This window comes from Coregonus lavaretus (genome assembly GCF_964263955.1).
Source record: "Coregonus lavaretus genome assembly, chromosome: 11".
In the NCBI taxonomy this organism is placed as follows: domain Eukaryota; kingdom Metazoa; phylum Chordata; class Actinopteri; order Salmoniformes; family Salmonidae; genus Coregonus; species Coregonus lavaretus.
Window position 1 is genome coordinate 51,023,740 of NC_139998.1, and position 20,999 is coordinate 51,044,738.

Consider the following 20,999-nt stretch of genomic DNA (forward strand, 5'->3'; position numbering starts at 1 on the left):
TACAGTCCACGAGATACTGGAGTCAAGACGGAGACGAGGGGGCATCGAATATCTCGTGGACTGGGAGGAATATGGACCTGAGGAACGGTCCTGGGTCCCTGCTAAGGATATACTAGACCCCGCTCTCAAGGCCACTTTCCACGCTGAACACCCAGATCATCCCGGACCCCGACCCAGAGGAAGACCACCCGGTAGAGGTAGAAGGCCGTCAGGAGCCGGCCCTGGGGAGGGGGATACTGTAAGGGATCGGGGGTTGGCTGGGTCTAGACAGAGTCTGACACTTCCCCGATCTACAGAGAGGGGGAGTCATCAGACTCGATCTGGTTCACCTGAGTTCTGAGCACACCTGTCCGTAATTAGGGCAGGATAATAGGTGTGCTCAGAAGTTCAGTCGGTGCGAGGTATTGTTCCTTTGTGACTTGCTAAGCGTTTTGTTCCGAGAGAGAGAGAGAGTTTGTTGTTTTTGATTACCCGTGTATCCGACCTGTGCCTTGTTGTTTGACTCCCCGAATTGCTTAATCCTCTGCTTGTCTACCCCAGTGATTACCGTCCTCTGATCCTGTGCCTGTGCCCTCGACTACGACTAAGCCCGCTCCCTTGGTACCTCTGCCTGTCTATGCCTGGCCCGGTTTTGACCACAGCCCGCCCGACCACGATTAAGCTATTCCCTTGTCTGTACTCTAAAAAAGCATCGCTATTCTGCGATTGGATCTTACCACTCTGTCCGAGTATTCATTACACAAATAAAGTAATAGGGTTGAAGTTTTCATTTTAAATCAGCCAAAAATCAGCCAATTTAAATAAAATAAAATATGTGAAACATTTCTGTGAAACTGTATACATTTTACTTGTGGATTACCTGTGGATTTTGAAAATTAAAGTAAAAAGTCAAGATGTGTTAATTTGTTTATCTGCATGCCTTTTTTTATAAACAATGCAGATATTGGAGTAACTTTGAGTAAGGGCAAACATCATAATAAGCTTGCAAGCTGAGTTTGAATAAGACATCCGATTACCAATTTGCATTTAGAACGGTTGGTTTTATTAAAGCAAATAAATAACCAAATCATTGATGGATCACTAGATAAATGAAATGCATGTCTCTCATCTGCCCCTGCAAGCCGGTCGGCATGCACGTCATCACACTCCCTCATCTGATTAGTCGTTTAACACGAACCATAAGCGTCATCACACTCCCTCATCTGATTGGTAGAGTAGGCGGGCCTTCTGACTTTGTGGCTGTGGTAACTAATGACGACCCAACGGACACTCTCCTTTCCCTTTTTTCACTGGTTTCTAGATCAGTTTCAAACATCATTAAGCCATGCATTTCAATGAGTCTAGATTGATTACAGTTAGAAGACTAGAGGCAGAGTTCATTCATTGCCTTCGGGGTGAACATGGTCTAAGAGGAGGAGAGCCTGGTGGTTGAGACACTGTCGAGTCCAATCTCTTCCTCATTTACGGATAGAGAGAGATGATTGGCCAAGGACATGCACGGCCGTGGACACCGCTGATAGAACTAAAGTGACCCGTAATGGAGAAGATAAAAGGAGAGAGCGAGAGAAAGAGAGAGGGAGAGAGAGAGAGAGAGAGAGACAGACAGACAGACAGACAGACAGACAGACAGACAGACAGAGAGCGAGCGAGCGAGCGAGCGAGACAGACAGAGACAGAGACAGCGACAGAGACAGAGATGAGAGAGAGAGAGAGAGAGAGAGAGAGAAATACGGAGATTAGAGGGAGAGAGAGAGAAAAGAGAGAGAGACGGAGATGAGTGAGGGAAAGAGAGAGAGAGAGAAAGAGAGGGAGAGAGAGAAGAGAGAGGAAGAGAGGAAAGAGAGAGAAGAGAGAGAAATACGGAGATTAGAGGGAGAGAGAGAGAAAAGAGAGAGAGAGAGGTTGGTAATATTGGTATGAGGTCTTTGTTCCAATTGACCCGTGGTCAAAAGGCCTTGTTATTGATCTGGAGGTCGTCAGAGAAGGGCTATGGGGCTGAGGTGGTTCACAATGAGTCAATTTGAGGTTCGATTGAGGTTGAATTCAGCTCAAAGCAGAAAGTTGCTTAGATGCACACCCACAACATATGCACCCGCGCGTACACACACACACACACACACACACACACACACACACACACACACACACACACACACACACACACACACACACACACAGTGGTGGAAAAAGTACCCAACTGTCATACTTGAGTAAAAGTAAAGATACCTTAATAGAAAATGACTCAAGTAAAAGTTAAAGTCACCCAGTAAAATCCTAAGTCTAAAAGTATTTCGTTTTTTAAATATACTTAAGTTTCAAAAGTAAATGTAATTGCTAAAATTTACTTAAGTATCAAAAATACAAGTAAAAGTATAAATCACTTCAAATTCTATATTAAACAAACCAGATGGCACCATTTTCTTGTTTTTATTTATTTACGGATAACCAGGGGCACGCTCCAACACTCTGACATAATTTACAAACTAAGCATGTGTTTAGTGAGTCCACCAGATCAGAGGCAGTAGGCATGACCAGGGATGCTCTCTTGATAAGTGTGTGAATTAGACAATTTTCTTGTCCTGCTAAGCATTCAAAATGTAACGAGTACTTTTGGGTGAAAAAGTATGGAGTAAAAAGTACATCATTTTCTTTAGAAATGTAATGAAGTAAAAGTAAAACTTCTCAAAAATATAAATAGTAAAGTACAGATACCTGAAAAACTACGTACAGTTGAAGTCAGAAGTTTACATACACCTTAGCCAAATACATTTAAACTCAGTTTTTCACAATTCCTGACATTTAATCCAAGTAAAAATTCCCTGTTTTAGGTCAGTTAGGATCACCACTTTATTTTAAGAATGTGAAATGTCAGAATAATAGTAGAGAGAATGATTTATTTAAGCTTTTATTTCTTTCATCACATTCCCAGTGGGTCAGAAGTTTACATACACTCAATTAGTATTTGGTAGCATTGCCTTTAAATTGTTTAACATGGGTCAAACGTTTTGGGTAGCCTTCCACAAACTTCCCACAATAAGTTGGGTGAATTTTGGCCCATTCCTCCTGACAGCGCTGGTGTAACTGAGTCAGGTTTGTAGGCCTCCTTGCTCGCACACGCCTTTTCAGTTCTGCCCACATATTTTCTATAGGATTGAGGTCAGGGCTTTGTGATGGCCACTCCAATACCTTGACTTTGTTGTCCTTAAGCCATTTTGGCACAACTTTGGAAGTATGCTTGGGGTCATTGTCCATTTGGAAGACCCATTTGCAAACAAGCTTAACTTCCTGACTGATGTCTTGAGATGTTGCTTCAATATATCCACATAATTTTCCTTCCTCATGATGCCATCTATTTTGTGAAGTGCACCAGTCCCTCCTGCAGCAAAGCACCCACACAGCATGATGCCGCCACGCCCGTGCTTCACGGTTGGGATGGTGTTCTTCGGCTTGCAAGCGACCACCTCTTTCCTCCAAACATAACGATGGTCATTATGGCCAAACAGTTCTACTTTTGTTTCATCAGACCAGAGTACGATCTTTGTCCCCACGTGCAGTTGCAAACCGTAGTGGCGGTTTTGGAGCAGTGGCTTCTTCCTTGCTGAGCGGCCTTTCAGGTAATGTCGATATAGGACTCGTTTTACTGTGGATATAGATACTTTTGTACCTGTTTCCTCCAGCATCTTCACAAGTTCCTTTGCTGTTGTTCTGGGAGACAGAACGCGTCTCCTTCCTGAGCAGTATGACGGCTGTGTGGTCCCACGGTGTTCATACTTGTGTACTATTGTTTGTACAGATGAACGTGGTACCTTCAGGCGTTTGGAAATTGCTCCCAAGGATGAACCAGACTTGTGGAGGTCTTGGCTGATTTCTTTTGATTTTCCCATGATGTCAAGCAAAGAGGCACTGAGTTTGAAGGTAGGCCTTGAAATACATCCACAGGTACACCTCCAATTGACTCAAATTATGTCAATTAGCCTATCAGAAGCTTCTAAAGCCATGACATCATTTTCTGAAATTTTCCAAGCTGTTTAAAGGCATAGTCAACTTAGTTTATGTACATTTCTGACCCACTGGAATTGTGATAGAGTGAATAATAAGTGAAATAATCTGTCTGTAAACAATTGTTGGAAAAATTACTTGTGTCATGCACAAAGTAGATGTCCTAACTGACTTGCCAAAACTATAGTTTGTTAACAAGAAATTTGTGGAGTGGTTGAAAACCCTAAGTGTATGTAAACTTCCGACTTCAACTGTAAGTAGAACATTTACATTTACGTCATTTAGCAGACGCTCTTATCCAGAGCGACTTACAAATTGGTGCATTCACCTTATAGCCAGTGGGATAACCACTTTACAATATGTTTTTTTAATTTTTTTTTATTTGGGGTGGGGTAAGGGGGGGTAGAAGGATTACTTTATCGTATCCCAGGTATTCCTTAAAGAGGTGGGGTTTCAAGTGTCTCCGGAAGGTGGTGAGTAACTCCGCTGTCCTGGCATCATGAGGGAGCTTGTTCCACCATTGGGTGGCCAGAGCAGCGAACAGTTTTGACTGGGCTGAGCGGGAACTGTGCTTCAGCAGAGGTAGGGGGGCCAGCAGGCCAGAGGTGGATGGACGAAATGTCCTCGTTTGGGTGTAGGGACTGATGAGAGCCTGAAGGTATGGAGGTGCCGTTCCCCTCACAGCTCCGTAGGCAAGCACCATGGTCTTGTAGCAGATGCGAGCTTCAACTGGAAGCCAGTGGAGTGTGCGGAGGAGCGGGGTGACGTGAGAGAACTTGGGAAGGTTGAACACCAGACGGGCTGCAGCGTTCTGGATAAGTTGCAGGGGTTTAATGGCACAGGCAGGGAGCCCAGCCAACAGCGAGTTGCAGTAATCCAGACGGGAGATGACAAGTGCCTGGATTAGGACCTGTGCCGCTTCCTGTGTAAGGCAGGGTCATACTCTCCGAATGTTGTAGAGCATGAACCTACAGGATCGGGTCACCGCCTTGATGTTAGCAGAGAACGACAGGGTGTTGTCCAGGGTCACGCCAAGGCTCTTTGCACTCTGGGAGGAGGACACAACGGAGTTGTCAATCGTGATGGTGAGATCATGGAACGGGCAGTCCTTCCCCGGGAGGAAGAGCAGCTCCGTCTTGATGAGGTTCAGCTTGAGGTGGTGATCCGTCATCCACACTGATATGTCTGCCAGACATGCATAGATGCAATTCGCCACCTGGTTATCAGAAGGGGGAAAGGAGATTAGTTGTGTGTCGTCTGCGTAGCAATGATAGGAGAGACCATGTGAGGATATGACAGAGCCAAGTGACTTGGTGTATAGCGAGAATAGGAGAGGGCCTAGAACTGAGCCCTGGGGGACACCAGTGCTGAGAGCACATGGTGCGGAGACAGATTCTCGCCACGCCACTTGGTAGGAGCGACCGGTCAGGTAGGGCACAATCCAAGAGTGAGCCGCGCCGGAGATGCCCAACTCGGAGAGGGTGGAGAGGAGGATCTGATGGTTCACAGTATCAAAGGCAGCAGACAGGTCTAGAAGGACAAGAGCAGAGGAGAGAGAGTTAGCTTTAGCAGTGCGGAGAGCCTCCGTGACACAGAGAAGAGCAGTCTCAGTTGAATGACCAGTCTTGAAACCTGACTGGTTTGGATCAAGAAGGTCATTCTGAGAGAGATAGCAAGAGAGTTGGCTAAAGACGGCACGCTCAAAAGTTTTGGAGAGAAAAAAAAGAAGGGCTACTGGTCTGTAGTTGTTGACATCGGAGGGAACGAGTGTAGGTTTTTTGAGAAGGGGTGCAACTCTCGCTCTCTTGAAGACGGAAGGGACATAGCCAGCGGTCAAGGATGAGTTGATGAGCGAGGTGAGGTAAGGGAGAAGGTCACCGGAGATGGTCTGGAGAAGAGAGGAGGGGATAGGTTCAAGTGGGCAGGTTGTTGGACGGCCGGCCGTCACAAGTCGCAAGATTTCATCTGGAGAGAGAGGGGAGAAAGAAGTCAAAGCATAGTGTAGGGCAGTGTGAGCAGGACCAGCAGTGTCATTTGACTTAACAAACGAGGATCGGATGTCATCAACCTTCTTTTCAAAATGGTTGACGAAGTCATTCACAGAGAGGGAGGAGGGGGGGAGGGGGAGGAGGATTCAGCAGGGAGGAGAAGGTGGCAAAGAGCTTCCTAGGGTTAGAGGCAGATGCTTGGAATTTAGAGTGGTAGAAAGTGGCTTTAGCAGCAGAAACAGAGGAAGAAAATGTAGAGAGGAGGGAGTGAAAAGATGCCAGGTCTGCATGGAGTCTAGTTTTCCTCCATTTCCGCTCGGCTGCCCGGAGCCCTGTTCTGTGAGCTCGCAATGAGTCGTCAAGACACGGAGCAGGAGGGGAGGACCGAGCCGGCCGGGAGGATAGGGGACATAGAGAGTCAAAGGATGCAGAAAGGGAGGAGAGGAGGGTTGAGGAGGCAGAATCAGGAGATTGGAGGGAGAAGGATTGAGCAGTGGGAAGAGATGATAGGATGGAAGAGGAGAGAGTAGCAGGAGAGAGAGAGCGAAGGTTGCGACGGCGCATTACCATCTGAGTAGGGGCAGAGTGAGTAGTGTTGGAGGAGAGCGAGAGAGAAAAGGATACAAAGTAGTGGTCGGAGACATGGAGGGGAGTTGCAGTGAGATTAGTAGAAGAACAGCATCTAATAAAGATGAGGTCAAGCGTATTGCCTGCCTCGTGAGTAGGGGGGGACGGTGAGAGGGTGAGGTCAAAAGAGGAGAGGAGTGGAAAGAAGGAGGCAGAGAGAAATTAGTCAAAGGTAGATGTAGGGAGGTTAAAGTCACCCAGAACTGTGAGGGGTGAGCCATCCTCAGGAAAGGAACTTATCAAGGCGTCAAGCTCATTGATGAACTCTCCAAGGGATCCTGGAGGGCGATAAATGACAAGGATGTTAAGCTTGAATGGGCTAGTGACTGTGACAGCATGGAATTCAAATGAGGAGATAGACAGATGGGTCAGGGGAAAAAGAGAGAATGTCCACTTGGGAGAGATGAGGATTCCTGTGCCACCACCCCGCTGACCAGATGCTCTCGGGGTATGTGAGAACACATGGTCAGATGAGGAGAGAGCAGTAGGAGTAGCAGTGTTTTCAGTGGTAATCCATGTTTCCGTCAGCGCCAAGAAGTCGAGGGACTGGAGGGTAGCATAGGCTGAGATGAACTCTGCCTTGTTGGCCGCAGAACGGCAGTTCCAGAGGCTGCCGGAGACCTGGAACTCCATGTGGGTCGTGCGTGCAGACCACCAGGTTAGAGAGGCACGCGGTGTGAGGCGTTTGTATAGCCTGTGCGGAGAGGAGAGAACAGGAATAGACAGAGGCATAGTTGACAGGCTACAGAAATTGGCTACAATAATGCAAAGGAGATCGGAATGAAATGAACTAAACATCTGGGAAAGCGAGAGAGCGGGGCCTCCTGTTTCACTGAAACACCCAAATATAACTCTCCCAACTTCCACCTCAGAAACTATAATTGATGTAAACTACAGCGGTTCAATGTTTTCTAGGAATAGACTAACTTAGTTTATTCTGCTAGCTAACTTGGTACAGTATTCTTCCGTGAAAACCGTCCAGGGCACCGAATCCTATGACGCCACAGCCAACTAGCATGCCAGCCTCCAACAACACGGTTTTGCACCAATACTCGGCCACAACAAACCACCAGTGTGTCAACACGCCAAGCAGATCATACGTGTCCGTGTCTAACGTTGTGGGTTAGTCCCGACAGCTTGAGCGAGTCCGTCGTCAACTTATTCAGCCAGTACTTTCAAGTATTTTTACTTAAGTGCTTTACACCACTGCACACACACACATATACTTGACCTTGTAGGCCTACAGGATAAACACACAAACACAGGTGTTACTTTTTATTGTTTGGTTCCTTACTGTGACTTCCAGCTGCTGTCCTCCATGTGCACTTCTAATGTAGACATAAGGCCCTTCAACAATTAGCTAATACAGCCTTTATTAGTCAATGAATAATCATTACAGTCCTAATGAGACATTAATTAAAGGCAGTGGGTAAGTGTGGTGGTAAGGGTGGTGATGTATCTTTAGGACATTATACACAATGGATTGGGCAGTGTAAGATGAAACTGGGAACCAGGGCCCATGGGGTTCTGGTCAAATGTAGTGGACTAAATAGGGTATATGGTGCTATTTGGGACTCAGAGGATGTGTGTATTACAGTAATTGGCCAGTGAAACGAGTTACGGAAAGGGATATCCCAACATTCCATTTGCTTTTGTTTTGTACTGTATTCCCGGGGAATTCTGGGATGAATACAAATACTGACAAAAACCTACCAACCTTTTGAAGATCATGGAAAAGGGAAATGACTCTCCTAGGCAGATATATTAGTAGCTACATGGCCATTTATGTTAATGTTTAGTAACTACATACCCTTTTATGTTAATGTATTTGTAGCTACATGGCCTTTTATGTTAATGTATTAGTAGCTACATGGCCTTTTATGTTAATGTATTAGTAGCTACATGGCCTTTTATGTTAATGTATTAGTAGCTACATTGCATATTATGTTAATTAGTAGCTACAGGACCTATTGTACTGCTCATTAAATAGCCTATGCCATTATTCCCCCAATAAAATCAAACCACAGCCTACGTACTTCTCCTCCTCCCTCTACTTTAGAGTGTGTGTGCGTCCCAAATGACACCCTATTCCCTATATAGTGCACTACCTTTGACCGTGATCCATAGGGTTTTGGTCAAAAGTAGTGCACTATATAGGGAATAGGGTGCCATTTGGGACACAAGGGTGTTACACGTAGGAAGAAAAGCGCTGAGTAATATCCTTTAATATCCTTGATGTGATGTTTTGAATAGGAAGCAGGTTGTTGTGAGTGACCGGAAGGGGCGGGCACAGGTGTGGTGGAAGCCAATGGCTTATATGACTCAGGTTTCCTCTGAATGCTTGCCAACTACAGCCCCCCCCCCCCCCCCCCCGGAGTCATGCCTGTACCATACCCCTACTGTTCAAAACAATCCAATCTTGTCCAGTACCCATGTCTGTCAGTCATAGCTATACAACGGTTACTGCAGGTTATTTTTTACAGCGTGTTCCTATAGCCTTGTTCATGCCCTGGCCTAATGTCCCAGGGTGAAATTAAGCCCTGATGACACGTGACATTCTGTGAAGGTCACATCAGCCATCTCAGCTCTGTTTGTCTCTACAGTACTGGCACCCGTCATATGGGCGCTGGCATCAGCATTATCACAGCCCACAGCGTGACTATGGTGTTCTCAGGGATGTGTGTGTGTGTGTGTGTGTGGTTGTCTGATTTCTCTGTATTGGTGGTGTGGCTATATGGGATAGGTTTGATATCCCATACATACAGTAGGTCTATGACTTTAAGCGCTTCCTATGCTAACAGGTTCCCATAGCCTACAATATCAACAGTTCTGTCAGTCATCAATAAGTGTATTTAACCCCCTAGAGTCCAATGATGCACTGGTGCGTCAATCTAAGATACAGTTGAAGTCGGAAGTTTACATACACCTTAGGCAAATACATTTAAACTCAGTTTTTCACAATTCCTGACATTTATTCCTAGTAAACATTCCATGTCTTAGGTCAGTTAGGATCACCACTTTATTTTAAGAATGTGAAATGTCAGAATAATAGTAGAGAGAATGATTTATTCAGCTTTTATTTCTTTCATCACATTCCCAGTGGGTCAAAAGTTTACATACACTCAATTAGTATTTGGTAGCATTGCCTTTAAATTGTTTAACTTGGGTCAAACGTTTCGGGTAGCCTTCCACAAGCTTCCCACAATAAGTTGGGTGAATTCTGGCCCATTCCTCCTGACAGAGCTGGTGTAACTGAGTCAGGTATGTAGGCCTCCTTGCTCGCACACACTTTTTCAGTTCTGCCCACAAATTGTCTATAGGATTGAGGTCAGGGCTTTGTGATGGCCACTCCAATACCTTGACTTTGTTGTCCGTAGGCCATTTTGCCACAAATTTGGAAGTATACTTGGGGTCATTGTCCATTCGGAAGACGCATTTGCGACCAAGCTTTAACTTCCTGACTGATGTCTTGAGATGTTGCTTCAATATATCTACATCATTTTCCTTCCTCATGATGCCATCTATTTTGTGAAGTGCACCAGTCCCTCCTGCAGCAAAGCACCCCCACAGCATGATGCTGCCACCCCCGTGCTTCACGGTTAGGATGGTGTTCTTCGGCTTGGAAGCACCCACCTTTTTCCTCCAAATATAACAATGGTCATTATGGCCAAACAGTTCTATTTTTGTTTCATCCGACCAGAGGACATTTCTCCAAAAAGTACGATCTTTGTCCCCATGTGCAGTTGCAAACCGTAGTCTGGCTTTTTTATGGCGGTTTTGGAGCAGTGGCTTCTTCCTTGCTGAGCAGCCTTTCAGGTTATGTCGATATAGGACTCGTTTTACTGTGGATATAGATACTTTTGTACCTGTTTCCTCCAGCATCTTTTTTACAAGGTCCTTTGCTGTTGTTCTGGGATTGATTTGCACTTTTCGCACCAAAGTACTTTCATCTCTAGGAGACAGAACGCGTCTCCTTCCAGAGCGGTATGACGGCTGTGTGGTCCCATGGTGTTTATACTTGTGTACTATTGTTTGTACAGATGAACGTGGTACCATCAGGCGTTTGGAAATTGCTCCCAAGGATGAACCAGACTTGTGGAGGTCTACAATGTTTTTTCTGAGGTCTTGGCTGATTTCTTTTGATTTTCCCATTGTGTCAAGCAAAGAGGCACTGAGTTTGAAGGTAGGCCTTGAAATACATCCACAGGTACACCTCCAATTGACTCAAATTATGTCAATTAGCCTATCAGAAGCTTCTAAAGCCATGACATCATTTTCTGAAAAATTCCAAGCTGTTTAAAGGCACATTCAACTTAGTGTATGTAAAATTCTGACCCACTGGAATTGTGATAAAGTGAATTATACCGTATTGGTCCGAATATAAGACGACCCTGATTATAAGACGACCCCCCGTTTTTCAACACAAACATTTAGAAAAACAGATTTGCAGACTAGATTTGCCGAACAAAGAACTTCATTTTATTTTAAAATAACAATATTAAAAACACAGTGAATTAAACACAAAGGCAAACTATGTACAGTATGATTCAAAATTAATATCAAGCAATAATAAAGCAACATTTTTAAATAACAGAGAAAATACAGGCCACACATTTAACTAAACTTAACAAAAATTCGCCAAACTTCTCCTCCGATGTCTCTCTATCCCTCACACACGTCCTCTGCCCCGCTGTGTTCGCTCTCGCTGTCATCGCTCCCCAGCTGCTCCGCTTCCACCGGCTCCTCCCAAAGCACGTCGTCCTCGCTGCCGTCCAATGCATTTGAGATGCAACATTTTTTAAAGCCATCGATGATGCTCTGTGAGGGAATAGCATCCCATGCATGCAGGATCCATTCACACAGTAGACGGACTGACGGCTTCTGTATTTTCCCGGTCGGTGTGAGTGCGTGGTTGCCAGACAGGAGCCACTCTGTGTATTTTTTTCGCAGGTTATCCTTGAAAGGCTTGTTCACAACTACGTCCAACACCTGTAGCTGGCTTGTCATTCCCCCTGGTATGATCACAAGATCCCCGTTCATTGCTCGCACCTGACTTTTCACGGGCTCAGTCAGATGTCCGCGGAACGCATCCAGAACGAGCATGTTCCTCCTCTTCCTCAGTCCCCCGTAGCGTGCGCCCCACACAACCTTTAGCCAGTCCACTACAAGCCCCGACTCCATCCAGCCCTTCTCCTGGGCGCGCACAATAATGCCAGCTGGCATTGGGTCCTTTGGCACAGTCTTACGCTTAAGAATGACATACGGGGGGAGTTTGCTGCCACCAGCGAGACATGTCAACATGACAGTGACGCGGCTCTTCTCGTTGCCCGTTGATTTCACCAACACAGACTTTTCTCCCTTTCTATTGACAGTCACCGATGTTGGCATGTCGAAATAAACGGGTGTCTGATCAGCATTGCCGATCTGATCCAGCGGGTAGGAGTGCTTCTTCCTCAGGTTGATAACAAAGCGCTGAAACGAAAGCAGCTTCTCTCCGAAGTCTGACGGCAGGCGTTGGGCCAAACTCGTTCTCCGTCTAAGTGACAGTCCATTACGCCGCATCATCCTACGACACCAGCCGAGGCTGGCTTTAAATCCAGTGATGTTGAGCTCTCTGGCGATTTCCAGGGCCTTAACCTGGATGACAGCTCTGGTAATGGGCATTCCCTCACTTCTTTTTTCCCTGACATATTCAAAAACCCTCCGGTCAACCTCAATGAAACGACCACTTTGAGGACCACGGAAGGATTTTCGCTGACTGTTAGCATCTTTTAGACGTTGTTTTTCTGCTCGCCATCTTCTTACATTACACTCAGTGACCCCGAATGTCTTGGCAGCTTGGCAGTTGTTAGATGACTCTGCCTTATTGACAACCATTATTTTGAAATTGGCATCATAGCTCCTCCGCTGTTGTTTATTGACCTGGCCCACTTTTGAGCCACTTGTCTCTAAATGGTCAGCCTGTCTTTCCATCTTTAAACACCGGTAACGGGCTGGTTGTTAAGGACGCCTCTTCCCTCCGTCCGGAACGAATTTTTGGCGCCATCTGTGCCCGCGAATGTGTATTGACATTTAAAGGGAGCGCCGAAGAAGAGAAACTGCGCTCTGAATACTAGACCCCGAATATAAGACGACCCGACTTTTTTGGACCTATTTCGAGGGGAAAAAAGGCCGTCTTATATTCGGACCAATACGGTAAGTGAAATAATCTGTCTGTAAACAATTGTTGGAAAAATTACTTGTGTCATTTTTTAAAATTTATTTTATTTAACCTTTATTTAACCAGGTAAGCCAGTTGAGAACAGGTTCTCATTTACAACTGCGACCTGGCCAAGATAAAGCAAAGTAGTGCAATAAAAACAACACAGAGTTACATATGGGGTAAAAAAAAAAAAACATAAAGTCAGAAATACAACAGAAAATATATATACAGTGTGTGCAAATGTAGCAAGTTATGGAGGTAAGGCAATAAATAGGCTATAGTGCAGAATAATTACAATAGTATTAACACTGGAATGCTAGATGTGCAAGAGATTATGTGCAAATAGAGATACTGGGGTGCAAAAGAGCAAAATAAATAACAATATAGGGATGAGGTAGTTGGGTGGGCTAATTTCAGATGGGCTGTGTACAGGTGCAGTGATCGGTAAGGTGCTCTGACAACTGATGCTTAAAGTTATTGAGGGAGATAAGAGTCTCCAGCTTCAGAGATTTTTGCAATTCATTCCAGTCATTGGCAGCAGAGAACTGGAAGGAATGGCGGCCAAAAGAGGTGTTTTGAGTTTGGGAATGACCAGTGAGATATACCTGCTGGAGCGCAGACTACGGGTGGGTGCTGCTATGGTGACCAATGAGCTAAGATAAGGCGGGGATTTGCCTAGCAGTGATTTATAGATGGCCTGGAGCCAGTGGGTTTGACGACGAACATGTAGTGAGGACCAGCCAACAAGAGCGTACAGGTCACAGTGGTGGGTAGTGTATGGGGCTTTGGAGACAAAACGGATGGCACTGTGATAGACTACATCCAATTTGCTGAGTAGAGTGTTGGAGGCTATTTTGTAAATGACTGCTGTCATGCACAAAGTAGATGTCCTAACCGACTTGCCAAAATTATAGTTTGTTAACAAGACATTTGTGGAGTGGTTGAAAATCGAGTTTTAATGACTCCAACCTACAGTGAGGGAAAAAAGTATTTGATCCCCTGCTGATTTTGTACGTTTGCCCACTGACAAAGACATGATCAGTCTATAATTTTAATGGTAGGTTTATTTGAACAGTGAGAGACAGAATAACAACAAAACAATCCAGAAAAACGCATGTCAAAAATGTTATAAATTTATTTGGATTTTAATGAGGGAAATAAGTATTTGACCCCTCTGCAAAACATGACTTAGTACATGGTGGCAAAACCCTTGTTGGCAATCACAGTCATGTGTATGCACACATGACTGTAAGTCGCTTTGGATAAAAGCGTCTGCTAAATGGCATATTAGGTCAGACGTTTCTTGTAGTTGGCCACCAGGTTTGCGCACATCTCAGGAGGGATTTTGTCCCACACCTCTTTGCAGATCTTCTCCAAATCATTTGGCAACTGACATTTGGCAACTCGAACCTTCAGCTCCCTCCACAGATTTTCTATGGGATTAAGGTCTGGAGACTGGCTAGGCCACTCCAGGACCTTAATGTGCTTCTTCTTGTACCACTCCTTTGTTGACTTGGCCGTGTGTTTTGGGTCATTGTCATGCTGGAATACCCATCCACGACCAATTTTCAATGCCCTGGCTGAGGGAAGGAGGTTCTCACCCAAGATTTGATGGTACATGGCCCCGTCCAATCGTCCCTTTGATGCGGTGAAGTTGTCCTGTCCCCTTAGCAGAAAAACACCCCCAAAGCATAATGTTTCCACCTACATGTTTGACGGTGGGGATGGTGTTCTTGGGTCATAGGCAGCATTCCTCCTCCTCCAAACACGGCGAGTTGAGTTGATGCCAAAGAGCTCGATTTTGGTCTCATCTGACCACAACACTTTCACCCAGATCTCCTCTGAATCATTCAGATGTTCATTGGCAAACTTCAGATGGGCCTGTATATGTGCTTTCTTGAGCAGGGGGACCTTGCGGGCGCTGCAGGATTTCAGTCCTTCACGGCGTAGTGTGTTATCAATTATTTTCTTGGTGACTATGGTCCCAGCTGCCTTGAGATCATTGACAAGATCCTCCAGTGTAGTTCTGGGCTGATTCCTCACCGTTCTCATGATCATTGCAACTCTACGAGGTGAGATCTTGCATGGAGCCCCAGGCTGAGGGAGATTGACAGTTATTTTGTGTTTCTTCCATTTGCGAATAATCGCACCAACTGTTGTCACCTTATCACCAAGCTGCTTGGCGATGGTCTTGTAGCCCATTCCAGCCTTGTGTAGGTCTACAATCTTGTCCCTGACATCCTTGGAGAGCTCTTTGGTCTTGGCCATGGTGGAGAGTTTGGAATCTGATTGATTGATTGCTTCTGTGGACAGGTGTCTTTTATACAGGTAACAAACTGAGATTAGGAGCACTCCCTTTAAGAGTGTGCTCCTAATCTCAGCTCGTTACCTGTATAAAAGTCACCTGGGAGACAATCAAGGGGGAGGGGGAGGGAGAGAGGGAGGGGGAGGGGAGAGGGAGAAAGGGGGTGGGAGGAGAGAGGGAGAGAGGGAGGGGGAGGGGAGAGGGAGAGAGTGAGTGGGAGGAGAGAGGGAGAGGGAGAGAGGGAGAGGGAGGGGGAGGTGACACACACACACACACACACTTCCATATTCAATTCTCAGTCATTAAAAGTACTTTTTAGTACAGAAAAAGACTCATTCTGGGTCCGGGAAACTCGCCCTTAATACTGAAGGCTGCCTGGTGGTGGCCTCAGACACAGGTGACAGGATATGGAAGAGGGGGGGTAGAGAGAGGTTCTAAAAACAGGGACAATAAACCACCTGCAAATCTAATCCCATTCCTCTTATCATGGCGCCATTCGGAGACACTTATCTCTCCAGGTAATGTGGTTATAAATTCAATTTCAGCCCCGAGATTTCATTGTTTACTGACGCCCGTGTGTTTCGGGCCGGGGAGCGCAGAAGGCCCGGGAACGCTTGTAAAACTCATTTTCGATGAGGGATGCAAAAAAAAACTTGAGGAACACGGAACGACCTGTCTCTTTTCCAAGGACACTGAGCGTCTTTTTTGCGATTTGCGGCAATATATTATTTAGCAGCCATTTTGTTCCTATTTGAGTCCTCATTAGGCGCTCATAGCTCAGCTGATGTCAGAGGGGACGCCAACCTGCTCCCAGCATGCTGCAGCGGATGTCTCTTGTCCTTATGAGTGTGGCTGGTGTGTTGGGTAATAGCTTCCTGAGGGCAGAATAGACAGTAACGGACTAGATTTCACGCTTCTGGCCCCTAGGCTCTCAGGTTAGAAATGGCTAGTGTATGCCTGTCATACTTGGACTGTTTCAGTGTTTTTAATGGTGATGAGTAGGCTAATGATCCTTTGTTTTTATTCATGTCAAATGTATTAATTTTTATTTATGTCACTGCGATTGACCATGCTGTATACTCCGTCATTGGCTATATGATGAGGTTCTTGTCTGGTTGTGTTGAGATACAGAGAGAGATATGATGCAGACATATAGCCTTACCTCTCTACATGTGATTGATGGCTTTCAGGAGTGAATGACCTCATCTACCTGGTAAAATGTTGATTTAGCATACCTCCCGTCCTAGCTGGCTGCTTATGGCAGTAATCCATAAGTGAAACCAAATGGGTTGGGTGGGCCTGGCTAATGTTCCCATTGACAGGCTATGATGCCGGCTCACTGACAGGGTGGTACTGAGTGTGAGGGGGAGTGGGGTGTGTGTGTGTGTGTGCATGTGTACTTGAGTTCATGTGTGTGTGTGTGTGTGTGTGTGTGTGTGTGTTAAACCTTAGGTTTATTTGACACAGACAACTCTAATGACACTCTTCCCTCCTTCTTTCCTCCCATCTCTGGGTCAGTATGTAAGATCCTGTATGACTCCCAGGCCCCAGTGTGTCCAGTGTGCCATGCTGTGTTACGACCAGGTGAGCTACAGGAGCACATGGAGCAGGAGATGGGCAGACTGGCACAGTTACAAATGAGGTAGGCATATTGAACACCGAACATACTGTACTCTATTGGGCTCTACTACATACTGTAGTTTATTTTCTCTCTCTCCCTCTCTCTCTCTCTCTCTCTCTCTCTCTCTCTCTCTCTCTCTCTCTCTCTCTCTCTCTCTCTCTCTCTCTGTCCTCTCTCCCTCTCTCTCTCTCTCTCTCTCTCTCTCTCTCTCTTTCTCTCTCTCTCTCTCTCTTCTCTCTCTCTCTCTCTCTCTCTCTCTCTCTCTCTCTCCCTCTCCTATGTTTAGTGCTTGAAGGTGTGGTTGTGATCATTCATCTTTACAGATAGCTGGAGGGCTCCTCCATCATATTTCCTGTCTCCCTGTCACTGGAGTTGAATGTTCACAAGGTGCCTCATTGTTGTGAACATATTTTCTGCTGCTCCAGGTCACACAGCTTGGCCAGTATAATGCCTCATTAATGCCTGCTCTCAACCCCCATAATCAGTGAACATGAGCACACACACACACACACAGACGCACACACAGACGCACATACAGACACACACACACACACACACACACAGAGACACAGACATACACACACACAGACACACACACACAGAGACAGACACAGACACACACAGACACACACAGACACACACACACACTCACACACTCACACACACACACACACAGAACACACACACATACACACCCACACTACCTGCTTAGGCCACAAGAATGATTCGTCCAAAAAATACATTACAAGCCAAATCTGCTTAACGACGATGCTGAGGAAATTGAACATGGCCCTTGGGTAATGTGTGTGGGTGTATGTGTGTGTGTGTGTGTGTGTGTGTGTGTGTGTGTGTGTGTGTGTGTGTGTGTGTGTGTGTGTGTGTGTGTGTGTGTGTGTGTGTGTGTGTGTGTGTGTGTGTGTGTGTGTGTGTGTGTGTGTGTGTGTGTGCGTGCATGTGTGCGTGTGTGTGTGTGCATTTGTCTGTATGAATATAAAACCCATGTATGAGATTAAGTTGTTTGTACCACTGGCATGGAAATAAACAACAATAAACAACAATAAACAACAATAAACAACAGTAAATAGTGTGAATATTTTAGCATTAGTTTCCTGACACCCTTTAAATGTTCATTCTTTCTTCCTTTCAACAGTATTAATTCAGTCCAGAGGAACCATTCATTAGGGGCTACAAAGGTAAATAATACACACACACACACACACACACACACACACACACACACACACACACACACACACACACACACACACACACACACACACACACACACACACACACACACACATACACACACACACACACACATCTTTCTTTGACTCTGTCCCTGTCCTCTGTCCACAGTCCCCCTCACTATCTCTGCACATTAAATGTGAGGGGGGGTCCCCCACCCCTCTCCCCTGCCATCCTGAACAGCCCCACTCAGACAGATACCAGGTAGGTTCTTCACTACTAACAAACACACACACACACACACACACACACACACACACACACACACACACACACACACACACACACACACACTTCTTTGAAGGTTCTTCAACTCTCCTTTTTCCACAGACGTTTCTGCGTGTGAGGACCAACAGACATACGAGACTGAATGGTATGTATTCAGAAATTCATACGATTTTAAAGACAGAGCTGTTGTTGGATCAGATGGGTGGGTTAGTTGGGTTGCTGCTTTTGCAATGGGGTGATTGACTGTAAAATGATATTCAAAGGCCTATCTACAGATACGATATATTTATGGAGGACATTTTTAAGGGAGGCATGAAAATAGTGTTTTCTATCCTCCCTCTCCTGTATTGAAGATCAGTGATCAGTGAAACCCCACCGATCATTCAAAATCAGCAACTAGCCTGACGGTGACCCCTGTGACCCCTGTCACTGAGAGCATGGTGCCATTTGACCTAGCACCCACACGAGCAGAGGATCTATTAACCCTTGACCTTTAACCTCTTGATATGTTAACAGTCGATGACTGCTGCTACACCAAACCCGCCGCTTTATGTCCCCACAACGGAAATCACCTAACCCCAGACTGCACACAATCTGGTAAGAGATACTAGACACTATATGGGCGACCCTATACACCCCAATACCTATATTGAGTACTTTTCCAATCCATTATCACAGACTACACTCACTGACTATTTTGTTTATACATTATATATTTCGGGGGAACAGACTTAGGAGGATGTTCTACCATAAAACCCATCAATGAATTTTTCACAAGAGAAAATTATTTGATACCTTGTAGGTCGTAGTCTGCTGATAGTTCGCAGAATCATCCCTCTGTATCTTACCTGTGTATCTTACCTGTGTATCTTACCTGTGTATCTTACCTCTGTATCTTACCTGTGTATCTTCAAATCAAATCAAATTGTATTCGCCACATGCGCCGAATACAACAGGTGTGGACCTTACAGTGAAATGCTTACCTACAAGCCCTGCCTAAATGACTACAGACACATAGCACTCACGTCTGTAGCCATGAAGTGCTTTGAAAGGCTGGTCATGGCTCATATCAACATCATTATCCCAGAAATCCTAGACCCACTCCAATTTGCATACCGCCCCAACAGATCCACAGATGACACAATCTCTATTGCACTCCACACTGCCGTTTCCCACCTGGACAAAAGGAACACCTACGTGAGAATACTGTTCATTGACTACAGCTTAGCGTTCAACACCAAAGTGCCCTCAAAGCTCATCACTAAGCTAAGGACCCTGGGACTAAACACCTCCCACTGCAACTGGGTCCTGGACTTCCAGACGGGCCGCCCCCAGGTGGTAAGGGTAGGTAACAACACATCTGCCACGCTGATCCTCAACACGGGGGCCCCTCAGGGGTGTGTGCTCAGTCCCCTCCTGTACTCCCCTGTTCACCCATGACTGCATGACCAGTCACGACTCCAACACCATCATTAAGTTTGCCGACGACAAAACAGTGGTAGGCCTGATCACCGACAACGATGAGACAGCCTATAGGAACCTTGCCGTGTGGTGCCAGGATAACAACCTCTCCCTCAACGTGATCAAGACAAAGGAGATGATTGTGGACTACAGGAAAAGACAGACCAAGCATGCCCCCATTCTCATCGACGGGGCTGTAGTAGAGCAGGTTGAGAGCTTCAAGTTCCTTGGTGTCCACATCAACAACAAACTATCATGGTCAAAACACACCAAGACAGTTGTGAAGAGGGCACGACAAAGCCTATTTGGCATGGGTCCTCAGATCCTCAAAAAGTTATACAGCTGCACCATCGAGAGCATGCTGACTTTTTGCATCACTGCCTGGTATGGCAACCGCTCGGCCTCCAGCCTCAAGGCACTACAGAGGGTAGTGCGTACGACACAGTACATCACTGGGTCCAAGCTTCTTGCCATCCAGGACCTCTATACCAGGCGGTGTCAGAGGTAGGCCCTAAAAATTAAATTGTCAAAGACTCCAGCCACCCTAGTTATAGACTGTTCTCTCTGCTACCTCACGGCAAGCGGTACCGGAGCACCAAGTCTAGGTCCAAAAGGCTTTTTAACAGTTTCTACCCCCAAGCCGTAAGACTCCTGAACAGCTAATCAGATGGCTACCCGGACTATTTGCATTGTGTGTGTGTATCTTACCTGTGTATCTTACCTGTGTATCTTACAGGTGCACAGTGTATATAACCTACGGTAGTAGCTACTCTTGTATCAATGGTTTGTCTAGTAGCCAGTAGAGAAACATACCATTCCTCTTTCTCTATCTCCAGTGTGTGTTGGTTTTGTTTATTACACATTATACAGTACAGTATAATGAGTTTCTAATGAGAGGCTAGGGAGAAGATTGGCCTTTTCTACCTCTTCTTCCCCCACAGGCAGTATGCAGTCAGGAACAAGATGAAAAAGGAAGTCCACAGTTGGGGTTCTTCTGTGTTACCTTTGTTATTGTGTGTGTGTGTGTGTGTGTGTGTGTGTGTGTGTGTGTGTGTGTGTGTGTGTGTGTGTGTGTGTGTGTGTGTGTGTGTGTATGTGTGTGGGTCTTACTGTATGGCTGTCTTTACATTACAGTACCATGTATTGCACATTTCCTTCCAATGAGGAATTGCGCAGCCAATTGCTATTACCTACCTATTACCATACCTATTACCATACCTATTACCATACCTATTACCTACCTATTACCATACCTATTACCATACCTATTACCATACCTATTACCTACCTATTACCATACCTATTACCATACCTATTACC

At 45.7% G+C, this 20,999-nt stretch overlaps 1 protein-coding gene across 1 annotated transcript in view; it reads left to right on the top strand.

The window, feature by feature from the left end:
- rnf220b (ring finger protein 220b) overlaps positions 1–20,999 on the top strand; it is a gene marked incomplete at both ends in the record, with an annotated part of 88,392 nt that overhangs the window by 40,826 nt on the left and 26,567 nt on the right. Inside the window, 4 exons of the mRNA XM_084171661.1 lie at positions 16,640–16,763; positions 17,893–17,935; positions 18,102–18,194; positions 18,321–18,363. Of these exons, the coding sequence (XP_084027787.1) occupies positions 16,640–16,763; positions 17,893–17,935; positions 18,102–18,194; positions 18,321–18,363 (303 nt within the window). The remainder of the gene's footprint in view (positions 1–16,639; positions 16,764–17,892; positions 17,936–18,101; positions 18,195–18,320; positions 18,364–20,999) is intronic.